This window comes from Anser brachyrhynchus (genome assembly GCF_964034855.1).
Source record: "Anser brachyrhynchus genome assembly, chromosome: 1".
Classification (NCBI taxonomy): domain Eukaryota; kingdom Metazoa; phylum Chordata; class Aves; order Anseriformes; family Anatidae; genus Anser; species Anser brachyrhynchus.
In genome coordinates this window covers 48,769,554-48,789,556 of record NC_137694.1, presented here as the reverse complement: position 1 = coordinate 48,789,556, position 20,003 = coordinate 48,769,554, and the positions used below count along the sequence as shown (strand labels likewise).

At 41.6% G+C, this 20,003-nt stretch overlaps 1 protein-coding gene across 5 annotated transcripts in view; it reads left to right on the top strand.

The window, feature by feature from the left end:
- Nucleotides 1–20,003, top strand: part of PLEKHG7 (pleckstrin homology and RhoGEF domain containing G7) — a 37,007-nt gene that overhangs the window by 10,991 nt on the left and 6,013 nt on the right. For 2 of the 5 annotated variants that reach the window (XM_080575562.1, XM_080575565.1), the window contains 12 exons: nt 549–589; nt 2,469–2,558; nt 3,068–3,217; nt 4,710–4,805; nt 7,246–7,341; nt 7,960–8,073; nt 9,414–9,591; nt 11,124–11,239; nt 12,008–12,101; nt 15,509–15,588; nt 16,069–16,228; nt 19,095–19,192. In XM_080575562.1, coding sequence (XP_080431688.1) covers nt 549–589; nt 2,469–2,558; nt 3,068–3,217; nt 4,710–4,805; nt 7,246–7,341; nt 7,960–8,073; nt 9,414–9,591; nt 11,124–11,239; nt 12,008–12,101; nt 15,509–15,588; nt 16,069–16,228; nt 19,095–19,192 — 1,313 coding nt within the window. The other 3 variants (XM_080575563.1, XM_080575564.1, XM_080575566.1) reach the window with 3 other exon arrangements.

Below are 20,003 nucleotides of genomic sequence, written 5' to 3'. Positions count from 1 at the left end.
AGCTCTGAGGCTTGGGGATTTTAGGACTGCTTATACATGGGCGCTTTACAGCTGTGACCCCATGGACACTACTTTCCACAAAGATATTCATTCCTACTGCTGTAGAGAGTACTCTGTACAGACAACGATACTTTTACAGTATAGCAAATTTAAAAGATTCGTACAAAGTACCATAAGTACCTGCATAATTCCAAGACACCACTAATGAGAAGATGTAGGCTAATTCTTCTTTCAAAACAATGGATATCTTTAAGAACTGGCCTGCGTTATGATGCATTTCCCCATGTTAAAAATTATCAGTCACAAACTGATCATCTGCAGCAAGCAGGAAAGTTCAGCATCAGCCAAGATCCCATCAAAGACAGACATCATCCCAACAGCCTTAATGGCTTTTAAGTCTGGTGCACGAACTGACAAAAAAAAAGTACTAAATTTGAGCCAAGTAAAGTATGGTATATTGGTCTTCATTAAGGGGAAAAAACATAAATAACAGTTTTATTTTTAGCTATTTGTTTCTTTACTGATAATACATTTGTTTTACCCATTAGAGTCCAAAAAGCCAAGGTGGCCGTTTGCCAAAAGAGGAGTTGTGAGTATTTCACCATGTTTTTCCCTTGCACTGACCTTGCTTTCTCACACAACTAACCTGAACCTGGGTAAAAAGAGTTTCTTCACTGTACTTCCCTTGAAGAAAGGCAGCCAGCAGGTGAGCTGAGCATGGCATTCTCAGCTACCTCTGGGACCGAGCACCTGCTTGGTCGTTCATCTGCAATGAAGGTAGGCTGACTCCAGCACAGCCCCCAGTGACACTGCACGTAACGTGTGAGAAGACAGCCAGCACCCTCTTCCCCCAACCCCAACAGGGTGAGGGAACACATGGTGGCTGTGGCAGGCTCTGCCATGGGTAATGTCACTAGGGTCATGGTCCTGCATCTTGTCCTGCATCTCATCCACCCGAGCCGCACCCCTGAGAGGCTGCCCCAGGCAAAAGCCTTGGTAATTCTGGTAATTCAGTCACATTCTTGCTTCAGACTCATTGTGTCATGCATTTTCTGCATGCCAGCCCAAACTTTACTTGGCTGATATGGAAGGTATTTAAGCTTCACCTTTCCAGCTGGCTTTTTAGATGCATTCTTATGCCTTTCCTGTCCTCATGGGTGCCCTGATGCTCTCCAATGAAAGCACACACCAACACCCTTCAGTTAATTTCCTTTTCTAACACATTCCCTTGTCTTCTGTTATGAAAATTTTCATTTGCAATGGTATCTAAATTTCTTTTCAAAATCATTTGCAAGTGTCTTGATAACTTTCTAGCCCTGAAGATGTAATCATGAATCTTCCCTACCCAGTTTTTTTTATATTTTATTTTCTAAATCTCTACTGTCAAAGAAAATTTTATGCAAGTAAACCAAATACTTGGATTAGCACATATGAGTTCCGACTTCGTTTGACGGCATTTATATAGAATTTCAAGGAGCACAGCCTAAACCACAGTTTTGACTTTGAAATATTTGAAATTTGCAATAAAATACAGTTAATATTTAGTCAAGTGATTTCTGATATTATTACACAGCATAAAATTTAATATATATAAATGCATTTTCAGTGCATTGGTTAAGCGTGGTGCATCGCTTTTCAAGATATCTTGCAGAACTAAGAGTTCAGCTTAAATTGTGAATTTCAAATATTATGTAGCTAAATACATATTTCAAAGTTGGTTTAAGCTCAGTGCCTAAAATTCAGACAATAGAAATCCATAAAGTATGAATACATAGTTCCAGAGAGCAGATAAAACTTAGTGATATTCCTTATAAATCTAAGTTCACAGAACTAAATTTGGATTCTTAAACGTTGCTTAAACATTTTACATGGCACTGCTGGCCTGAAAAATAAAGCCAAACCAAAAGCAGTTGTTTTTCCTTCATGATCCCTTACATGGACAGAATCCAGTTGTTCTTTAAGTTTTCTAAAAGCTCATTTTACAGACACTGCTATGCAGCTGACCAAAGAAGTTATTTTTAATGCAAAACTCAAATTAAAATAAATAAATAAATAATCTCCCGAGACTTATATACCTAAGATGGCAGGAAGAAGATTTCAGATATGAGTTTGCTGTCCCATAATTCTGGCTGTGCTGGAGGAAAAAAAATATTTTGTTTCATATTGTGGTGGTAGCCCATTGTCTGTTGCCATACCAATGATCTGCCCTGCCAAAGACCGTTGTGTTACATAAATAAGATCTTACACACCCACACCTCAAAGCCACTTACACACACCACCCATAAGTACAAATAAACCTGCCATTGCTGTCTCATCTCTGAGTAGGAGAGCATGGAAATATAAGAAAATCACGTGGTTAAGGGCAAGCTCCTTACAGATCAAAGCAAGGTTATTGAGCTGCGTAAACTCCTTATTGGTCTTCAAAACACTGTATGAATCAGGGGTGGTTTTTTGTTGTTGTTAAACAGGGTAAAGACAAACAGAAGCAAGATCTGGAAAACTGTCTTTCAACTCTTAAGATCATAGATTGCGGCACATATGATTTCTGCTGTTTCAAGGTATCAAAATACTCAGTATACTGTACCATGAAAGCTATCTGTTAAGCTCTAAAAGATGGAGATAAAACTTTTGTCTTACTTTCAAGTTACCATATTTTATTACGTTAATCTGGATATGAAATGCATTTTGAAAGTCCTTTGGTACCTTGATTTTACTATCTGAAAAACAGGAGGCTATCTTCCATCTCTGCTTTCCAGCAGCACCAGTACAACATATTACATTCATTAGCCTTTGCAAGCTGCCCACTATTTTTTGGTACAGCATCCTACAAACATAAGTTATCATTCTGTGCTACTTTCAAATTCGGTGTGTTTATGTTATGAACATTTTGGAGGAAAATGTCAGGTTTTTTAATATTTTTAATGAAAACTTCAAGCTTTCAGCAGAAGAATTGCTAATACTGTCAGCCAGACTATGTACATGGGTAAATAGATCATAGATTCTTTTCATACAGTCTGAAGGAGTTGATGTGACAGTCAATCATTTTTTCTTCTTCCTTAATCAATAGAGTAAATCTTGGCACGAGTTTATAAAGGCTCAACAGACTGAGCAGAAAGATGTCAACAGCCGGTTGGAAGTGAAAAAAGAAGAAGCGGTGTGGGAACTTTTCACAAGTGAATGCACTTACTTTCTGGATCATTTGCTGGTTCTCAAGATGGTAACTTAAGATTTCATTTCTCAAGAATGATGAAACATTATTTGCCCTGTTGCAGCACAGCAGACATAAAGCCATCTGTAACCTCTCATTTGGCATCTACAGGGGAATGATAGGCTCTTGCTTCCCAACCCCTCCTTCACTTTCCACCCCCCCCAAAAAAAAAAAAATCTCAGTTTTATTATTAGTTCAAGGAAAAACAGAGAAAATGTTTCACTAATCTTATCTGTTGCTGAGTAAGCAATCTAGACAGTACAATAAGTACTACAAAGTAAAGGGGATAAATAGGGAGTGGGTTGAATTCCTCCTTGGTGGAGCAGCACAGAAAGGGATGGGAAAGGGAGAAAGGGAACAACAGGTCCAAGGTAGGATGGAAGTGTCCTTACTTATAGACTTTTTGGTTAGCGATCTGAGAAGGTAAAAAAGGTGAATCCTGGGAAGGATGAGAATAACAGGAGACATGCAGCCCCCCTTCTGAGTCTTATACAGCACCTCAAAGACAAACCTTAGCCAGCCCCACATGACCTGTGTTCAGTCCACACCAGCTTCCCAAACTCTGCTGCCAAAGAAATACACTGAATTTAGGTGTCCAGTTTACAGATACTTGCTATTCTAAGTATTTCCCAGCATTCAAGTATTTCACCGATTTCAATGACTACCCATAGGGAACTTTATCGCCATAAGTCCCCTTTAAGTTCTCAGGTCAACCGTTTGTGGCAGCTAAAGAATTATGCAAGGCTAAGCAAACACTCTCGCTAGTTCTTCAGTCTTAGCACATAGGTGATGGGTTTTCTTACGTTAATGTTTTTCACACGCATACTAAAAATTCCACTTAATAATCTAAATTTCTTAAGCCTTTTTCAGCTTCAGGCCAGATTCAGCACAGCTCCAAGATCACTGTCAGAGCTTAGGTAATATAACATCTTAGCAGCCAATAAATACAAATGCAGTTTTCACTCAACACAGATTAATAGAACAATCCAAAGAGATGAAAGCCTTCACAAGTCCTTTGCTTATGCTATTCCAACATTTTTTTTCTTTTCCATAGCAACTCCAACTTGTGTAGCATGGGTTAAGAAGGAAAGCATTTAGAAAAGTCACAGAACTCTGTAATTCTACAATTCTGATGCTATTAATTCCTACACACTACAACTCTGATGCTATTAATTTCTTCACACAGACCTGCAGGGAGATCAGCAGCCCCTGTCAGACAGAGAACATGGCAGGGACGTTGCTACTTATGTGGTAGCTGCAGAAGACCTCAGAGCCAACACTCATACCCTGCTCCTTACACAAAGCCCTGTTTAGCCTTCAGGCATGGCAGAAAAATTTTCTCACAGCATCATCTTCTGCTCTCTCCAAAATCAAAAGATCTTTTCAAAAGAGTTACATGTTCTTTTCATTAAAATAATTATATATATATACACATATATAAAATTACATATATATAATGGGCAAAACTGCTAAATAACATGCATTTGTTTTGTTTTTAAAGATATTTATGAACGCTCTAAAATACCTCCAGAGTAAAGAATTTCTCTTGGATGTGGATTTATGGAAACTATTTGCAAACTTGGAGGAGTTAAACAAGGTGAGTGAAAAAAAAAAAAAAAAGTGGGGAATCTTACTGAGGTTAGAAACCAATCAGTCCAATAAAAGGAGATGAGGATCCATCAGTAAGGTCTTTATTCAGATTCAATGCCCGTGATAGGAAATGAGTTCAAATAATTAGTCTTTCCATCATTTCTGTTTGGTATTTCTATGGGGGTCATTAGTACAAATTCCCACATGCCTCCAGCAAAAGATAAACAGGCATAGAGGAGAGTTCATTCAACAGTTGTTTCTGAAGTAAACAGGAGTTTGAGACAAGTTCTCAAAAGTAAAGTCCTTTTAAAAGGATTTGTGAAAGTAAACATCAACTACACAGTTCTTACTACAAAACTAAGAATGATAAAATAACTCCAATAAAAAGTTTCCTTTCTCAAACATGTGGGCACAAAGATCTTGTTATCTACTAAGCCACTCTTGTAGAGCAAGGAAATAGAAAATGATGACCATCCCTCTCCAGCCAGGGTTTCCCCTGGCGTGGCTATCCCCAACACCGAGCTGATGCTCTGCATCCACGTACTACTCACCCTCCAGCTTCCAGGAGGAAGGAAGGGGAAGACAAGGCTTGGCTGTGATGTGCTCTCAGTCTTTGCCACATGTGGCCAGATGCTTGGAGATCATTTTCAGCTCCTGAAAGTTAAAGCAGCCGATAAGTCCAGAATTGCTTTTACAGAGCTTTATTAGCAGTGTGGAAGTTTTTCTTGTCTTTAGAGCTCTTTTATGGGACAAAAATAAACCCAACAAACACCTCAACCATAGCAGCAAAGTGATTTTTGGAAGGGGCTCTTCAGCTGCAAAAGCTTAATGTCTGTTCATAATCATATCACATGTCTTAAACAAATTGGCTATTTCAAGTTCTTTCCCTTACTGTTACACCCTTGCCTTAACCACTAACATCTCACTTTTTAGGCAAAACAAAAAGAGCAGGAAAGCTCTTCAGAGCAGGGACAATTAACTAGAGATCAAATACATGAGTAAGTCACCTTTGCTCAGTAGCTGCCCACTCACCAGCTGAACATATTCAGAAGTAGAATGAAAGAGATTTTAGCTGATGTGTTTCACCTTGTGCTTGTCGTGGACAAAAATCGTACAAGCAGCCATCTACTAGAGTTCAGCTGATGTGTAGTTTCTGATCTATTTCATTCTTACTTAAAGGCGTGCCATTCTGGGAACACAAATGCTTTGAGCTTGGCTGGAGCTTGATCATGACTTGGGAGAATTATCTTCAATACATTTTCCGTTTTGTTTTTTCATTTTGTTGCCCATATTAATGAGGATGAGAAAGGATCATTTATTGTGCATAGTTATACGTAAAAGAGTGGTCTAATGTAGGAAAAAGTAGCTTCTCTCAATGCCTTTTATGCCTTTTTCATGCACTTTACAGCATGCATTTCTTCTTGAGAGCAGGCTGAATCCATGAAAAAAATGCATGCTGTAAAAGGTGCAAAATGAACCCTTGTTAAAATGAAAGAAGAACCCTTGTCCTATAAGCAACCTTGCCCCCATAAGTACACTAAACAAAGCAATGCATCTAGCTAAAACAACAACTCATAACAGTATCACAAAGGGTGTTGTTACCTTCCTGTCACAGGGAAATACCAGGTAATGCAACAAGGTAACATAAGAAAATTTTTCAGAACTATGCCTGAAGAAGATGACAAGGTTGATAAACACCTGGGAAATCCTTCAAACACATCTGAAGCCCCTTGTACATCCGAGGCTGCTGTATGCTCTAACCATGGGCAGTGTAGAGTTTGGGTTCCTGCCAATGTGCTGAACGTATACAGCTCTGTCTTTGAGACTGACCAAAACTTTGGCCTAAAGCTCAGTCTGGTCATGAACATGAGTGCAAACAGTCTGGGAGGCAAGCAGGGGTTTAGTAGCAGGCTTTCACCCACTTCTGACTGACAGTGTGGGCACACAGAACATTTGAATTTAACTTACATGGAATATGGGGGTTTCATTTTATATCATTTTATAGAAATTTCCCACACCTCCCAGAGCATGAAACAAATTCAAAGTATGAAAGATGGCATCCTCTTCAAAAGAATGTGGTCTCCTTCAGTTGTCACAGCTCTGTCACACACAATGTTTTCCAGTAGATACCATTCATCCATTGTAATTTACGATGTTGACTCCTATCAAATACAGCTGCTACTGAAATAACCACAATCCTGTTTCAAAGCTTTTGTCATATGCTATTATCATGACATAACTGGGTATTTGTATAGATTTACTTTATCTTCAGACTGATTAAAAAGCTCTGGGTGTAATTCTGATGCTAATTCTGGCAACATCAGGGAGACAAGCATAGGTGCCTCATGAGGTCTGAAGCCTTTGAAGAGACCAGGAATGAGAAATAAAGTTGTCTTAAACTTAGGCAGATCAGTCATACTAATTTCTCTTTTTTCCCCGTTGCTTAGATAAGTCTCAGTTTTGTGGAAAGTTTTTTTGAAATTGTGAAGGAACATGTCAGCGAGTCAGGGTCGCCTACGGATTTCATCTCCATACTCAGAAAGGTAACATAATCAGAAGCATTCTTGTTTAATCTCAGCAGATCCTTGCAATGGACCATTTGTCATAGCATGTAGGTTGCCTTAAAGCAGTCAAGTCAGTCAAGGACATGCCATCTGTCACAGGCAGTTTGGTCTTAGCCTCAAGTACCTCCTGTCAGTAGGACATTTTTATTTTTATTCATTGACATGTCTGAGGTGGTCAAGGAAAGCTGCCCTGTACGTGGAACAGAGCATGGAAAGATTTTCCTTTCCTGGGGAACCACAGCCCAGACCTTGTGGAGACATTGCCATCAACAGAGCCAAGCTTCTCACCCTGTGGGAGAGGTTTCCCTGAGGCCAGACCCTGGTCCTGTCTCCAGAAGTACCCTGCTTCCTTCCAATCATCGTGTGAATCCTTCCTTTACTTCATGGACCAGATCCACAGATGTATTTAAGTGATTAATTAAGATCTCAATGGGATATGCATTTTGGCCTGTGTCTGCTAAGTGAGAGGCGGGCACAGACCCTTTCCCTAGGTACAAGGAAATCTAAGGTAAAACCATGTTACAAAACCAAAAGGGTTGTTCCTGCCTTTGTCATGACGTTTTTCTTTCTTGACAAGATTCCAAGCCTCTTTTGCAGTTTTTCCAGGGTGAGCTCTGCCAGACGCACCAGATTTATTGCCTCAATTATACATCCGCTGTCTTCTACTTGGAAAACCTGAGACAGAGAGAAGATTTTGGCATCTACCTGAAAGTAAAGTGATGGTTTTGTTGTAGTTGTTGTTGTTGTTATCTTTAGGCTTTCTGCCTTATGAAAGGGTTTTAACAGCAGGCTAGAAAAGTTCACTGGAAGCAAAACTGTTTAAGTAGCATTTTACACAGATAATTAAACTGCAGGGAATAATCACGCATATGAAGTCCTTCAGAGTGTATGTTCTGCTGTGCATGTGAAAGTCCATATTTGTAATTTAAAACAGGCAAGAGTGGAAAGCTAGAAGGGAAAATCTGGCTGCATTTCTGCAGGCAGAGAATACATACTGCCAGCATCGAGCATGTGATGTTTTGCACATAATCCATTGACACAGTGACCTACACTTTAACAAAGTGAAACGGATGCAAGAAAAAAAGTGAAAGGGATACAAGAAAAAAAAAAGCCACATTGTAATACAGCTCTAATGTATTTTCTTTTGATACATGTTCAGCGTATCAGATTGTTTTAAATGTTGAATGGGATCACAGTGTATAGGGTATTACGTGCTCTAGAAGATGACCGGGCTCAAGGGTATTCGCTAATCCACATCCCCTCATACGAAGCAGCATCCTGGACAGCACAGCAAGCAACCACTCTGCAATGGCAGTGATTTAGCTCTATGGTTTGGCTTGACTACAGATAAAACAAATGTAGAACTTGGTATCAAACCACTACCAGTAGATGAATGTTTACTTCCCTCATGTAAGGCTGAAAAGATCTATCAGGCAAGTCTTTGTAAAGTTAAAACAATAGCACAGGCTCTGTCTCTGCTGACATTGTGTCTGCCTGAAAGCACTAACTGCATCCAGGGTAGCTGCAGGGTTCGTGGGGAGGAGGCTCTGCTATTTCTGACTTATCATAAGCAGACCAGTGTAAAAGCTTAAGACTGATCTTCAACGTTACAAGCTTAGCAAGAGAAACCTAAAGAAGAGGGCTTTTCTTTTCATAAAAGCCTCAAACGCTGCAGCTTCCAGGGACATCGCTCCCTCTGACAAGGGTTTCAGACGCTCATGCCTAGGAGAAAGGTCATCAGTGGAAAGTAGCAGTTGAACGTAAAAATTGGCCCTCAAGTGAGACTGAGGTTTTCCTGATGAAATTAAAATGGCAAACAAATAAGAACACAGCTTCATCCACCAGCGTGGCCACAGCATCTGAAATGGGAAGGTGCAGCGTGTTTCCCCCTGTAAAGAGGCGGAGCCTTTACACTGCCCTTGCTCTCACTGTGAAAGAAGTTGGTCTTTAATTAGCCCTTGTCTCATTACAGCTGATGATGCATAAAGCTGTTTGCTACCTACCTGCCAGAGAGCAAAAGGAGGCCTAAGAGCAGTGTTCTTTGTCTTCAGCAGTGGTGTGAACAAAACGAACAGTGCAAGAGACTGCACCTGCCGGAGCTGCTGGTTGCTCCTTTGCATCGACTGACCCGCTATCCCCTCCTCCTAAACAATATCTGGAAGAGGAGCACTGATGAAACGGAGAAAGGCTCTATCTGGTCAGTTAAAGAGAAGGTGGAAAAGTCCATACGTAAGTAGCTAAGGTTAAAAGTCAAGTATGCAATTAACAATTAGCAAGCTGTGTGTCTTTGTGTGCATGTGCTTTGAGTGTAAACGGGTCCGGTCTCCCTGCAGTAATGCAATGAGGACACGCATGCCTTTCTACAATCCTGAGTCCTTCCTCATTCTGTAGGAAATGATTGGTGCCGCCCCTGTGCTCTCTGAGCAAGGTCACAGGACTCCCAAATCAGTGAGTCACTTGTATTTGCTCAGAATCATCTGCAGTGACATGGAAACAATTAAAAGCAGATCACAAATTGGAACAAATAAAGAAAAATCTCAAACAAAGAATTCTTTGACTTGGATTTATGTCTAGGGAGGATTTGTTGGGACTAACCCTTAATAGGATGAAATACCACTCACAAGGGGGATATTATGCCAGTGACCTTTTGCTAAATGACAGGGTCCTACCACGTAAAGTAGCAGAAGAGCTATCGCAGCTGCAGATTTTTCCTACTTATTGTAGAAAAAGGAGGGATTGGTCCAGGCAGATTTTTCTTTCCTGGATTCTGTTTTAAGTAATTAAATTATTAATTCAGTCTTGTTCAGGAAGCCATAAACACAGCTGTAAGTGCCTTATGGTCTCCTATCAGGAGACAGGTTTATTCTCTAAAGTCATATCGCAGCCCACGCAAATCAAAGACAAGACAAGCATTTGGGAAAATGCCCATCCTGCCAATCTTGGCAGGAAGAGGCGCCTGGCAGCACCGCATCCCCACCTGCAGAGCAGGGTGCTGCACGCCCCAAGGGACAGGGAGGTGCACAGCAAGGGGCCACTGTTGCCCAGTCTGGACCTCTCAGCTCCTCAGCATGACCTCCAAGTGCTGACCTTTGGGCGAGAGAAGGACCCTTTTTCCTGCTCTTGCTGAGTTTTGTGGAGGAAAAAGGGCAGGGGCTCTTTCCAGGTGTTTCCCCAGTACCCACCAGATTTAAGTGTGACATTGGAGCACGGATTAAAGCTCTGGTCCTCCTTGCAAATCAGGGTCCAGTCCAAAAAACAATGACAGCTCATGGAGCAGTGACCCTGTGAAGGACTGAATGCTGCTGTTCTTCTCCCCATCCTGGAGGCTGAAGGTTTAAACACCTCTTCGGGAGATGAGACAAAGCACATGTCTTCCAGACATAGATAAACACAGAGCTCCTGCTTCCTGGATAAATACTCCAATGACAGAATTACCACCTACAAGAGAGACTTGAATCCTTTCTCTTATTGACAGATTTTGTGAGGAGCCTGGCCTTACAGCCACACAACAAACAGACCCAGCACAGAACAGGTCTCAGAAAAATAAAGTGTTTTTTCTCACTGTATGGTGTGGCTCTTCTGGGAAACTCTGCTGACCGACGAAGAGTTTAGTCATTGTCTTCAGTGAGGCAAGGACTTCATCCAGGGTTTCATACATGAGGATCTTTGGCTTCCACTGAAGAAAATCAGTATTCAACATCTTCTAGAAACAGGCCTATTTTTGCCAGTACTGGCAGTAACTGATGCTTTACATATTTCAGGGGATCTGGAAGGCAAAGTCAAGTGGCTGGACAACTTTCAGAAGTTCCGGCAGCTGCATGAGGTCATAATTTGGCCTCAAATCTGGGATCGTGACAAGAGATTCTTTGTCCCAGAGGTAAGCAATTTAAGGGCATTTTTTCTTGTGGAAGGAAGGCATAGTTTCCTATCTTTACAGTGTTACCTAAAGACTTCTGGATGTCTATACTCTAGCTGTTGTGGGTGTCTCTGCTCTAGCAGGAGCAGCCTGAGCACTGCAAATGCTGAAGCTGAAGGTGCAGGCTGCGCACAGTCCCCTGGATGGCAGCATGGGTTGCTCTCTGCTAGCATCAGAGAGAGTACGACCAGGAGGACCTGCCAGGGTTTACTTTTAGAGGGCAGAATGAAATAGGATAAATATAACTATTAATACATTTTTATAAGCAACACAGCAAACAGAAATTATTTTCCTCTTCCACTCCTCAAGCTGACCCAAAGAAATTCCTACTTGAATACCATTACAAAAAATTACAGTGTCCCTGGGAACAGATGCACCTTTCTGCTGTGGTTGCTCCCTTACCCAGACAGACAGACAGACTTTAACCAGCATTATGGTAGCGTCATCAAGTGAGCCTCGCCTCAAGGATTACATCTATTCGTGTGCAGAGCTGCAAAACACATTAAACTCACTCCAGAAAAGAAAAATCCAGCTTAACATTTCAAAACCTTAAACATTTAAAAAGAAGCACTGCTGAAGAAACACGATCAGTTATTAGCTGTGCGGTGAGTTTAGTCTGATATAACAGTACATGTCATCTCTGCTCAACTGCTGGGTGCCTCCCGGTTCATAATCAGATATGCAAGATTCCTCATTTTCTCTATCTCACTTTCTCTTTTTGTGGTCAAGTGCTTGAAACAAAACTTGAGAGAAAACAGCAGTGAAAACCTTTTGTCTTCAGCGAGCAGACTTCTCCTCCATGAAGGGAGGCTAACACTAGCAGGTAATGTCCCTAAATGTCTCTGTAGTGGGCACTGGCTTAACAGAATTATGCTTTGTTATGGCAGGGCCAGAATGAACCTCTATGATAGTATTTGGGCAGGTGCAGGGAAGAAAAAGCAAACATACAACTTGTCAGAGAGAGGCCAAGAATTAACCAAACTGCAAAAAGGATGAGTAATTTGCATGACTGTTTCTTGTCACATCTGGATATTCTATCTGCCAGATGCAGAGGAAATCAGACTGACTTGCCTACATCTGTCACTCAGAAGGAGGGTTTTACTCTCAAGCTCAAGAATGTGGCAAAAGGACGTCAGGAAGTTTAGACTGTCCCATACAAACTGCCCCATATACCGGGGACTGATGTCAACAAACCCCAGCTCTCTGGCACCGCATCTGTTACATGTTTTATTTAAAATTACTGGAAAGTCCAGACAGTTTTCCTTTTTTTATTTTGTATTTATCTCTGCTCAGACTGCTGTTGTGGCGGACAGCTTGGAATAAGAAGGTAATGTGTAAAGAAGATGATCAGCTTCCCTTTCATTACCAGCAGGCTCCCACGATGTGCCCCTAACTCCACGTGTAGCGCAGAGGTCCCGCTTGGGGGTGTTGATTCCTACAGCTGTTCTTGCAGCTATCTGTCACCCTGTTAGAGCCAGGGCTCACATCTCTGGAACACACAGGCACCATTTTGTGGCAGGTCACAGGCCGCTCGCTGGGGAGCTGCTGCAGAATCACTAGAGAGGAGCCTTTCCTCCTTGCCTGAGCAGGAAGCAGAGCCCAGGCAGTTTGATTGCTTTCCCTGCTTGGAGAAGACCAGTGTCTGAAACGGCACTGGAAGCAGCAGGGCTGTAGCAGGGGCTTGGCAGAAACGAGCCCAGCTGCTGCCTTACAGTTCCTCCACTACCTCGACAGGAGCAGAGGTGAAGGGAGTGAGCACCCAATATTTTCCGCCCCCCACCATCACTGGCATAGAGGGAGCAGCCAAGGGGCACAGCCCATGCATCAGGGGATTTGGTTTTCTTCCCACGTGAGGAGAATTATAGTGGCAGAGGAGAAGATGCAACATCGGGCACATGGAAAGCAGAAGATAAGGTTGCTAGTGATGTTTAGGGGATGGTGGGCAGAGGAGGAAGAAAGCCACTGAGTCCTCTTCTGCCAGTGCTCCCCTCTGCACTCATTGCCCTTCTGATGAGACACCAGCACACGATGCAGTGAGGTAAGGGTAGCCTTCAGGGGGCTACATTTCTTCCTGCAGTCCATAATTAGAAAATGGAGAAGCAGGTATAAGCATAAATCTTACCCAACAAGACAGCCAGATGCCTGCAATCTGCAATATAAAAGTGCCTGACATTTGGCCGCTTGTCCAGATGAAATATCTTTCAAGACAAAAATGAAATCACGATTCAAACACAGCACTGCGCAACAAAAAGAACTGTGTCCTAATGTCACACCTCTGAACAGATTCAGACAAATTTGTCTTTGAGGTGAACCATGTTTCTTCAAATGAAACTGCAATCATTGAGACCACAATTGCATGGTTTTTCGGTAATCCTAGCATCAAGAAGATAACACAGGAAATGCTAGAAATCTTCTGTTTGAAGAAACATCGGTGCATTGTCAGAATTTTCAGGGAGCAAGTGTTTCTGTTGTCAACTTCTATTTAAAAATAGTGCAATCAAAAATTGATGTTTAGTGGTACTGGGAGTCAGAGAAGACAATCAGAAAGCTCCAGATCAGCATTCCACCAGATCAAGCTGTCATGTCACTCTGTGAAAAACAGGGATAGTTTTTGAAAGTTTATAGAGTTGTTCAGTGAAAGGATGAGAAGTAACAACACAAGCTGCAGCATGGGGTATTCATGTTAGATATTTGGATAACCTTACTAAAATTAGGGTGGTCAAATATTGTTGCAGGGGACCAGAGTGGTTGCATAGTCTCCATCCTTGAACATATTCAGAACTTGACTGGATAAAACACTGAACGACCTGCTCTTGGAGCACTGGGTTCAACCAGGGACCTCCAGAAGTCTCTTTTGACTGCTGCCATTCATTGGTTTTCTGAGTACAGCATAGATCAAAGAAACAGAAAATTTGGTCTGCAGCAGTAGAGAGAGTTTGCAACAAATAATTCTTTCATGTGTAATGCCCACAAAAGCCTACTGCTGTACAATAGATGCTGTGGAAAACACCCTACCAAGTTTTTGACTTCACAGAAACTTACAGATGGGTATTTTTCAAAAGACTTCTAATACATGATAACTGGTCTTCTGAATCTCAATTAACATGTAAGTACTTCAAGGTAGTTCCTTTTCATAGAAAATGTTTTAAACAACCTTAGTGAGATGAGTTTTCAAGCCAAAGCCTTTCAGAGTCAAGCATGCAAGAAAACATTTTATCACCCTGCAGATTACCTGGGAGCAATAGCTCTGAGCATCCCTATTTGCAGTGAACAGTAGTTAGGCTTTTCATGCCCAGATGTGCTCTATCAGTACAGAGCAGTCAGAGGAGATATTACAAAGGATAAAGCCTGCAGCAGAGAGAGGAAGTGATTATGGAAGTTACATAGGGCAGTAAGCTGAGACCATACAGGAAGATGAAACATAGGTTCATGTAAAGGAGGAACTATAAACAGGGAAGAGATCAAAGGACCAAATTCTGCAAATCCAGTTCAGGAGAGAACTTCCTGGTAACCCTAAAAGCCAGATTCCCTGCAGTAAGTTGCTTTAAAAAATTACTCTTTCTTCTGTTAAATCATTCCCTCTTATTTATACAATAACAATACCTGAATTTTCATCAAGGCATGGAGATCAACCTTAAAGACTTAGAAGCATTCTCACAGACATCTGTTGTTATATTCCTTGCATCCTCGTGACCTCCAAACTAGGAAGAAAAGATAAGCCAACTCTATTTTGTATAGTTTCTGAAAGGCCTTTGTGATATCATCAGTTAACATTTCATCAATGTGAAAGTCTGTGCAGAGGGCTGCAAACAAATGTCTGTAGGTACCAGTACTTCACTATTTCTTTCTCTCTGACATTTTCAGAAGTTTCACTGTTTACTGGTTAGGATTTGCTGATTTGTAGCATGCCAGCTGTTGTATTCATAGGTACTGCAGGTGATTCAGATCCCTTTTACTGGCAGGCAAGTAGTTATTTTTGCATAATGAAGTGGTAGCTGCTACAAAGTACAAATATTAAGAGCCAAATTCGTCAAAAGGCATATATGACTTTCAAGCATTGTATTTGAGAGTGGATGGGGGGATGAGTAGTTGTGTACTATGCTGGAAGTCATGCTTCTTTTTTAAAAGACTATTGTAAGATGATTCATAGATGTGCCTCAATTTAGAAATTCCTTAGCATTCCTTAAAATAATCATACCATCAAACTGACTTTTTTGTCTTCCTCCTTAGAAAGCACAAGACTCCTTGATGTCTACCTCTTCCTATTTGATGATTTCCTATTAATTACCAAAATTAAACGTAACAAAAAGGTAATAACGGATAGAGATGCATGTGGTTGCAGACGTTATTGTATTTTCCAGCGTGGTAAATATTTTGAATGTACTTTGGAAGACTGATCTTCAGCAAGAAAAATACAAGATGACTAATAGGCATGAAAGACAGGTGGTATTTCCTTATGCTAATAGCAAAATAACTTCCAAGAAAGGGAGAAGAGCTCTTGATATTGAAAGAATGGGGCTGGGGGGACCTTTGAACACCTTTGACTGTTTCCTGCCTGTGTACCTATACTGTGTTTCTATTGTGTTGTTTTAATACAGGCGATGACCTTGACAAAAGAGTTCCAGATACTGATAAGTTTTTCAGAGAAAAGATTTCTGGGGTTGCTTAGGCAAATAAGCTCTCTGAACACCTTTGATAAGACAAAGCATATAATTTAGGGCTGTTTATTGCCTATACTTCATGAGCAGATGGCAGACAACCCGCTAATCAAGTTCATTTTCTATTCCCAGAAATACGGGGGCTCAGATACAGGCTTAATCCCTGTCTGTCCTTCCCTCGCTCCCGAGCTGCAGTCACTCATAAGAGAAGGTGGGTTTTGCTCAGTCCTCGACCAGCCCATCCCACTGGACAGACTGATATTGAAAAACGTTGACCCTATCCACATAACAGGTACGTGACTGGGTGCATCTGAATGTTTTCATAAATACCATCTTCACCCATTTGTGTATGTAGCGGTGAAAGGATTAGACACCGCTTGCCCACAAACCACCCCCAGAAGCGTGGAGTGCCAATGTCTCTGCACTGGTTGGCTTCACAGATTGAATTGTACTGCAGTTTCTGTAACAGTGACTTTCACGTGCATACTGGCAATTTTCAGATATGTACATTCACCACATATAAGGTATAAAGAATTCAATGACTTCTATCTCATGAGCCAAGTATTTTCTTACCCTAACCACCCTAACATGCTAAGTCAATCCCAAGAGCTATTTCTGAAGGACACCGTCAATCCCAAAGTAGTTATGAAACATTTTTTCAGTTATCCCAATTCCCAACACTACAGTGCACTACTCTCCTTGGTGTCCTCATGTGTGCAGCAGCAAAATATGAGGAGGCTGGAGAGATGATTTACCTCCTGCTGCTGCATTGACTCACCTCCCTGCTGGCCCTTGAGAGGATGGAAATCACACACCCTAAGTCAATGCTTCCCTGCTCATAGACTTCCAAACACGTTGACACAGAAAAACACCTCTGGTAACATCTGGTGTGCCCTTGGGTGAGGTGGGAATGAGGACCAGCCTCCAGAGAGTGTCCAGCTTTGCCCTGCCTAAGGAGCATCCGTGCTGTCACCAAATAAGAGGTTGGGTCAGGCCTCCAAGTCTGATCCGCTGGGACAAGCTCTCACACACCTCAGTGACACTGACCTGACACAGCCAAGACCCCAGGAGCCTCCTCTATCAGAGAGAAATAGAAATACAAAACTCTGGGCTCCAGGGCCTGCCAGCCATCCTAACCCCAAGGACAGGGAGGAAAAGCTCAAGAAGCTAGAGCACTCTGTAGGAAATCAATAGATGTGGAAAAGGAACCTAGAGCTCATAAAATTTATGATAACCTTGAGACATATTCACTCAGGGTAATTAGCATTCAGCAACAACGCTGACAGGAAATAAAGATAGGCAGTGAAAGGAAACTGAAGAAAGATGAGAAGTGGATGAACACAGAGGAGAATAACCTTGTTTTAAATGTCCTCCAGATGCCGTCTACCTGCTTGAGGTGCCCCCTTGCCAGCTCAGCATGAATCCAGTGGCCGCACCTCACCTGCAGTGTGGCGGCCAGGGCAACCCCGGCAGCCCCACAGCTCTGCACAAGCCCAGGCCCAATGCAGGATCGGCAGCTTCTGGTTGCTGGGGGGCCAGGGCAGCAGCCCTCTGGCTTGCACGTACAACACTGGGCATAAAAGCCACACTGGATATTAGAATAAGATCTGAGGAATTTTCCCTAGCCGCCATTTGCTATATTCAGAGATTTCTAAACAGGTTCCCTGTGACCTAGCCACAACCAGCAGAACAGACAAAATCACCTGCTGCATCCCAGCCAGGCTCTAAACACTGGTTATGGCCTTCCCTGCACCTCATTGCTGGTTTTCTTCCCCATATGTTCCTACCAATTTTATTACAGGTTGTAGCCACACAAGTCTCCATTATTTACTTGTAGTCTTGTTACACCTTGGAAGTCCCATCCTAATACAGCACATGTTGGAGTGGAATATAGTGAAAATATTGATAAAAATAACTACAGGGAGGCTGCAGTTCACATTTTCACCATTTTGTGTAAAGCAGCAAGCAAAGCTGCTAGCCCAAAGCATTCCACATTTCAGTGAAGGGATAAGAGGGACAATGCTGTGCTCCTACTTACTATCTGTGAATGGCAGGACCTTGCACCAGAGATGCAACTTTACATGTAATAGTGAGGATCCATCTCTGAAGGCAGTAAACATACTTTCTGACTTGGAAATTATTTTCGTTTTGACATTCTGGTCTGGATTTAATCTTTGCAATTCATTATTATGGCTCCACTAAGAATGCTTTACTTTAAGTGTTACAGCACCAGGCCCACCAGTCTGTCACTGTATATAAGAACAGTAATCATTACAGCCACAGAATCTCTTTTGACAAACATTTTTGAGTCTGATGATGAGCACTACCCAGAAAACTCATTTTTAGGACTTGTCCTAAACAAAATATATTTTCATCTGTCCACAGGCTGACATAAGGCATGAGTTCTGAAACGTACCCCCTCTGCTGCTGCAAATTTCTGCTGCTAACTGATTTGCCGCAGTAATTTAAGCAGTCTATGGTTAAACATGTTCCACCTTTCTTTTTCTATAATACCAGGATTAGAGGACACTATATCCTCCAGAAATGTTTTGAGGTCTGAGATCTGCACTGTCTCCTGGCTGTGCGGGTTCAGGGCCGCCACTTGCAAGGGGGCAGTCCCTCACCTCGCTCACTGTTGTTTCATTTACAGCAGTGCATACTGGCCACAAAAAGCAATGCCAAATCAATCTGCTGCACTGCAACAGGTAACCGCACCCTGCACACACTCCAGGGAGAGACCAAGGCCAGCACCAGTGCGAGCACAACCACTTCCCTACAAAGAAGCCTTCAAATGGACATGTTTGAAAACAGATAAAATTTGTTGATACCTGTTCTTCTCTAGCTTCAGTTATGCTTTAGTCCACTCTGAATGGAAGCTTCTTTTAACAATCCTCAGCAAGACTTAAAAGCAGCTGAGCCACACAATGGTTGAGTAAAAATTGTATTAAAAATAAAACAAGTACAAGCAGAATTAATTTTTTGAAATAACAAAGCTTCCTACATAACAAAAAATTAACCCCAAAAGGGTGCCTTGCCCTATTAAGAATCAGGAAAGATGACCACACATATCATGCCTTCGGTCATTACTAGACTGTGATATGAAATTGGAGTGGCAGCTGCATGAGGAAATTTATACCATTTCTTCACATTTTTTCCAGTCTTCAGCCTGAGAAATGCTTTCCTAATACAGCATGAAAATAGGTATCGGCAGTGCATAGCAGTCTTCTTGCTACAAGCACAAACAGACACTGCCAAGGTAAGTAATACATCTTTTTTCTTCTGTAATTACACAGCTACGCTTGCCCTAGAGGAGGATCTCAGCCTGAAAGTGGCCATGCTGTGCTAAGAATCTATTAAAGTTGTGATATTTGACCAAAAACAAAACAAACATATCAAAAAAAAAAAAGTGTGCTTGTTCACATATTTTATTTGCTACAGAATTTTTACTGTTGAACTTGTACCAACTTTCTATCAGGGTTGATAGCATGTCATATCCTTTTGAAAAACAACATGATTTCTGTTTGCTAAAAAAAAAAAAAAAAAGACACTTCTTGCATAACAGAAATGAAGACTGTCGGCCCCTCCAGAGAAGTCAAAAACAAAACAGTCCCCCCATATCATATCTGTAGTATCCAGATCAGAAAATTGTGTTCATCTATGCGCAGCACACTCTTGCAGTTTCAGATTGAACAGATGGTATGATTAATTCTACTGTTATATAAATTTACCCCTCACTTTCACACCATATCACATTTCTACCAGCAGTGCTGTTTTTAACATCTGAAAGTGTGCTAGGCACTTCACAGCTTGGGTATTTTTTTTCCTGTAAGTTGAATTTCATTCTCTAGTCCCTAACGCACAAAAATCTGACTACCACTAATACTAATTCTTAAAAATAAATCACAGTAGACAGACTTTTTCAGGGAAAAACAATGAGTGAATTCTTTCCGTTTCCAAGCCACTGGTTCCTACTTGAAATAGGTATCTACTTAAGAAGTAGTTACCATCTCCTGCGACTGAAATATTAACATTCCCTTTTGAAGTCTTCATGCCAGGTCACAATCACC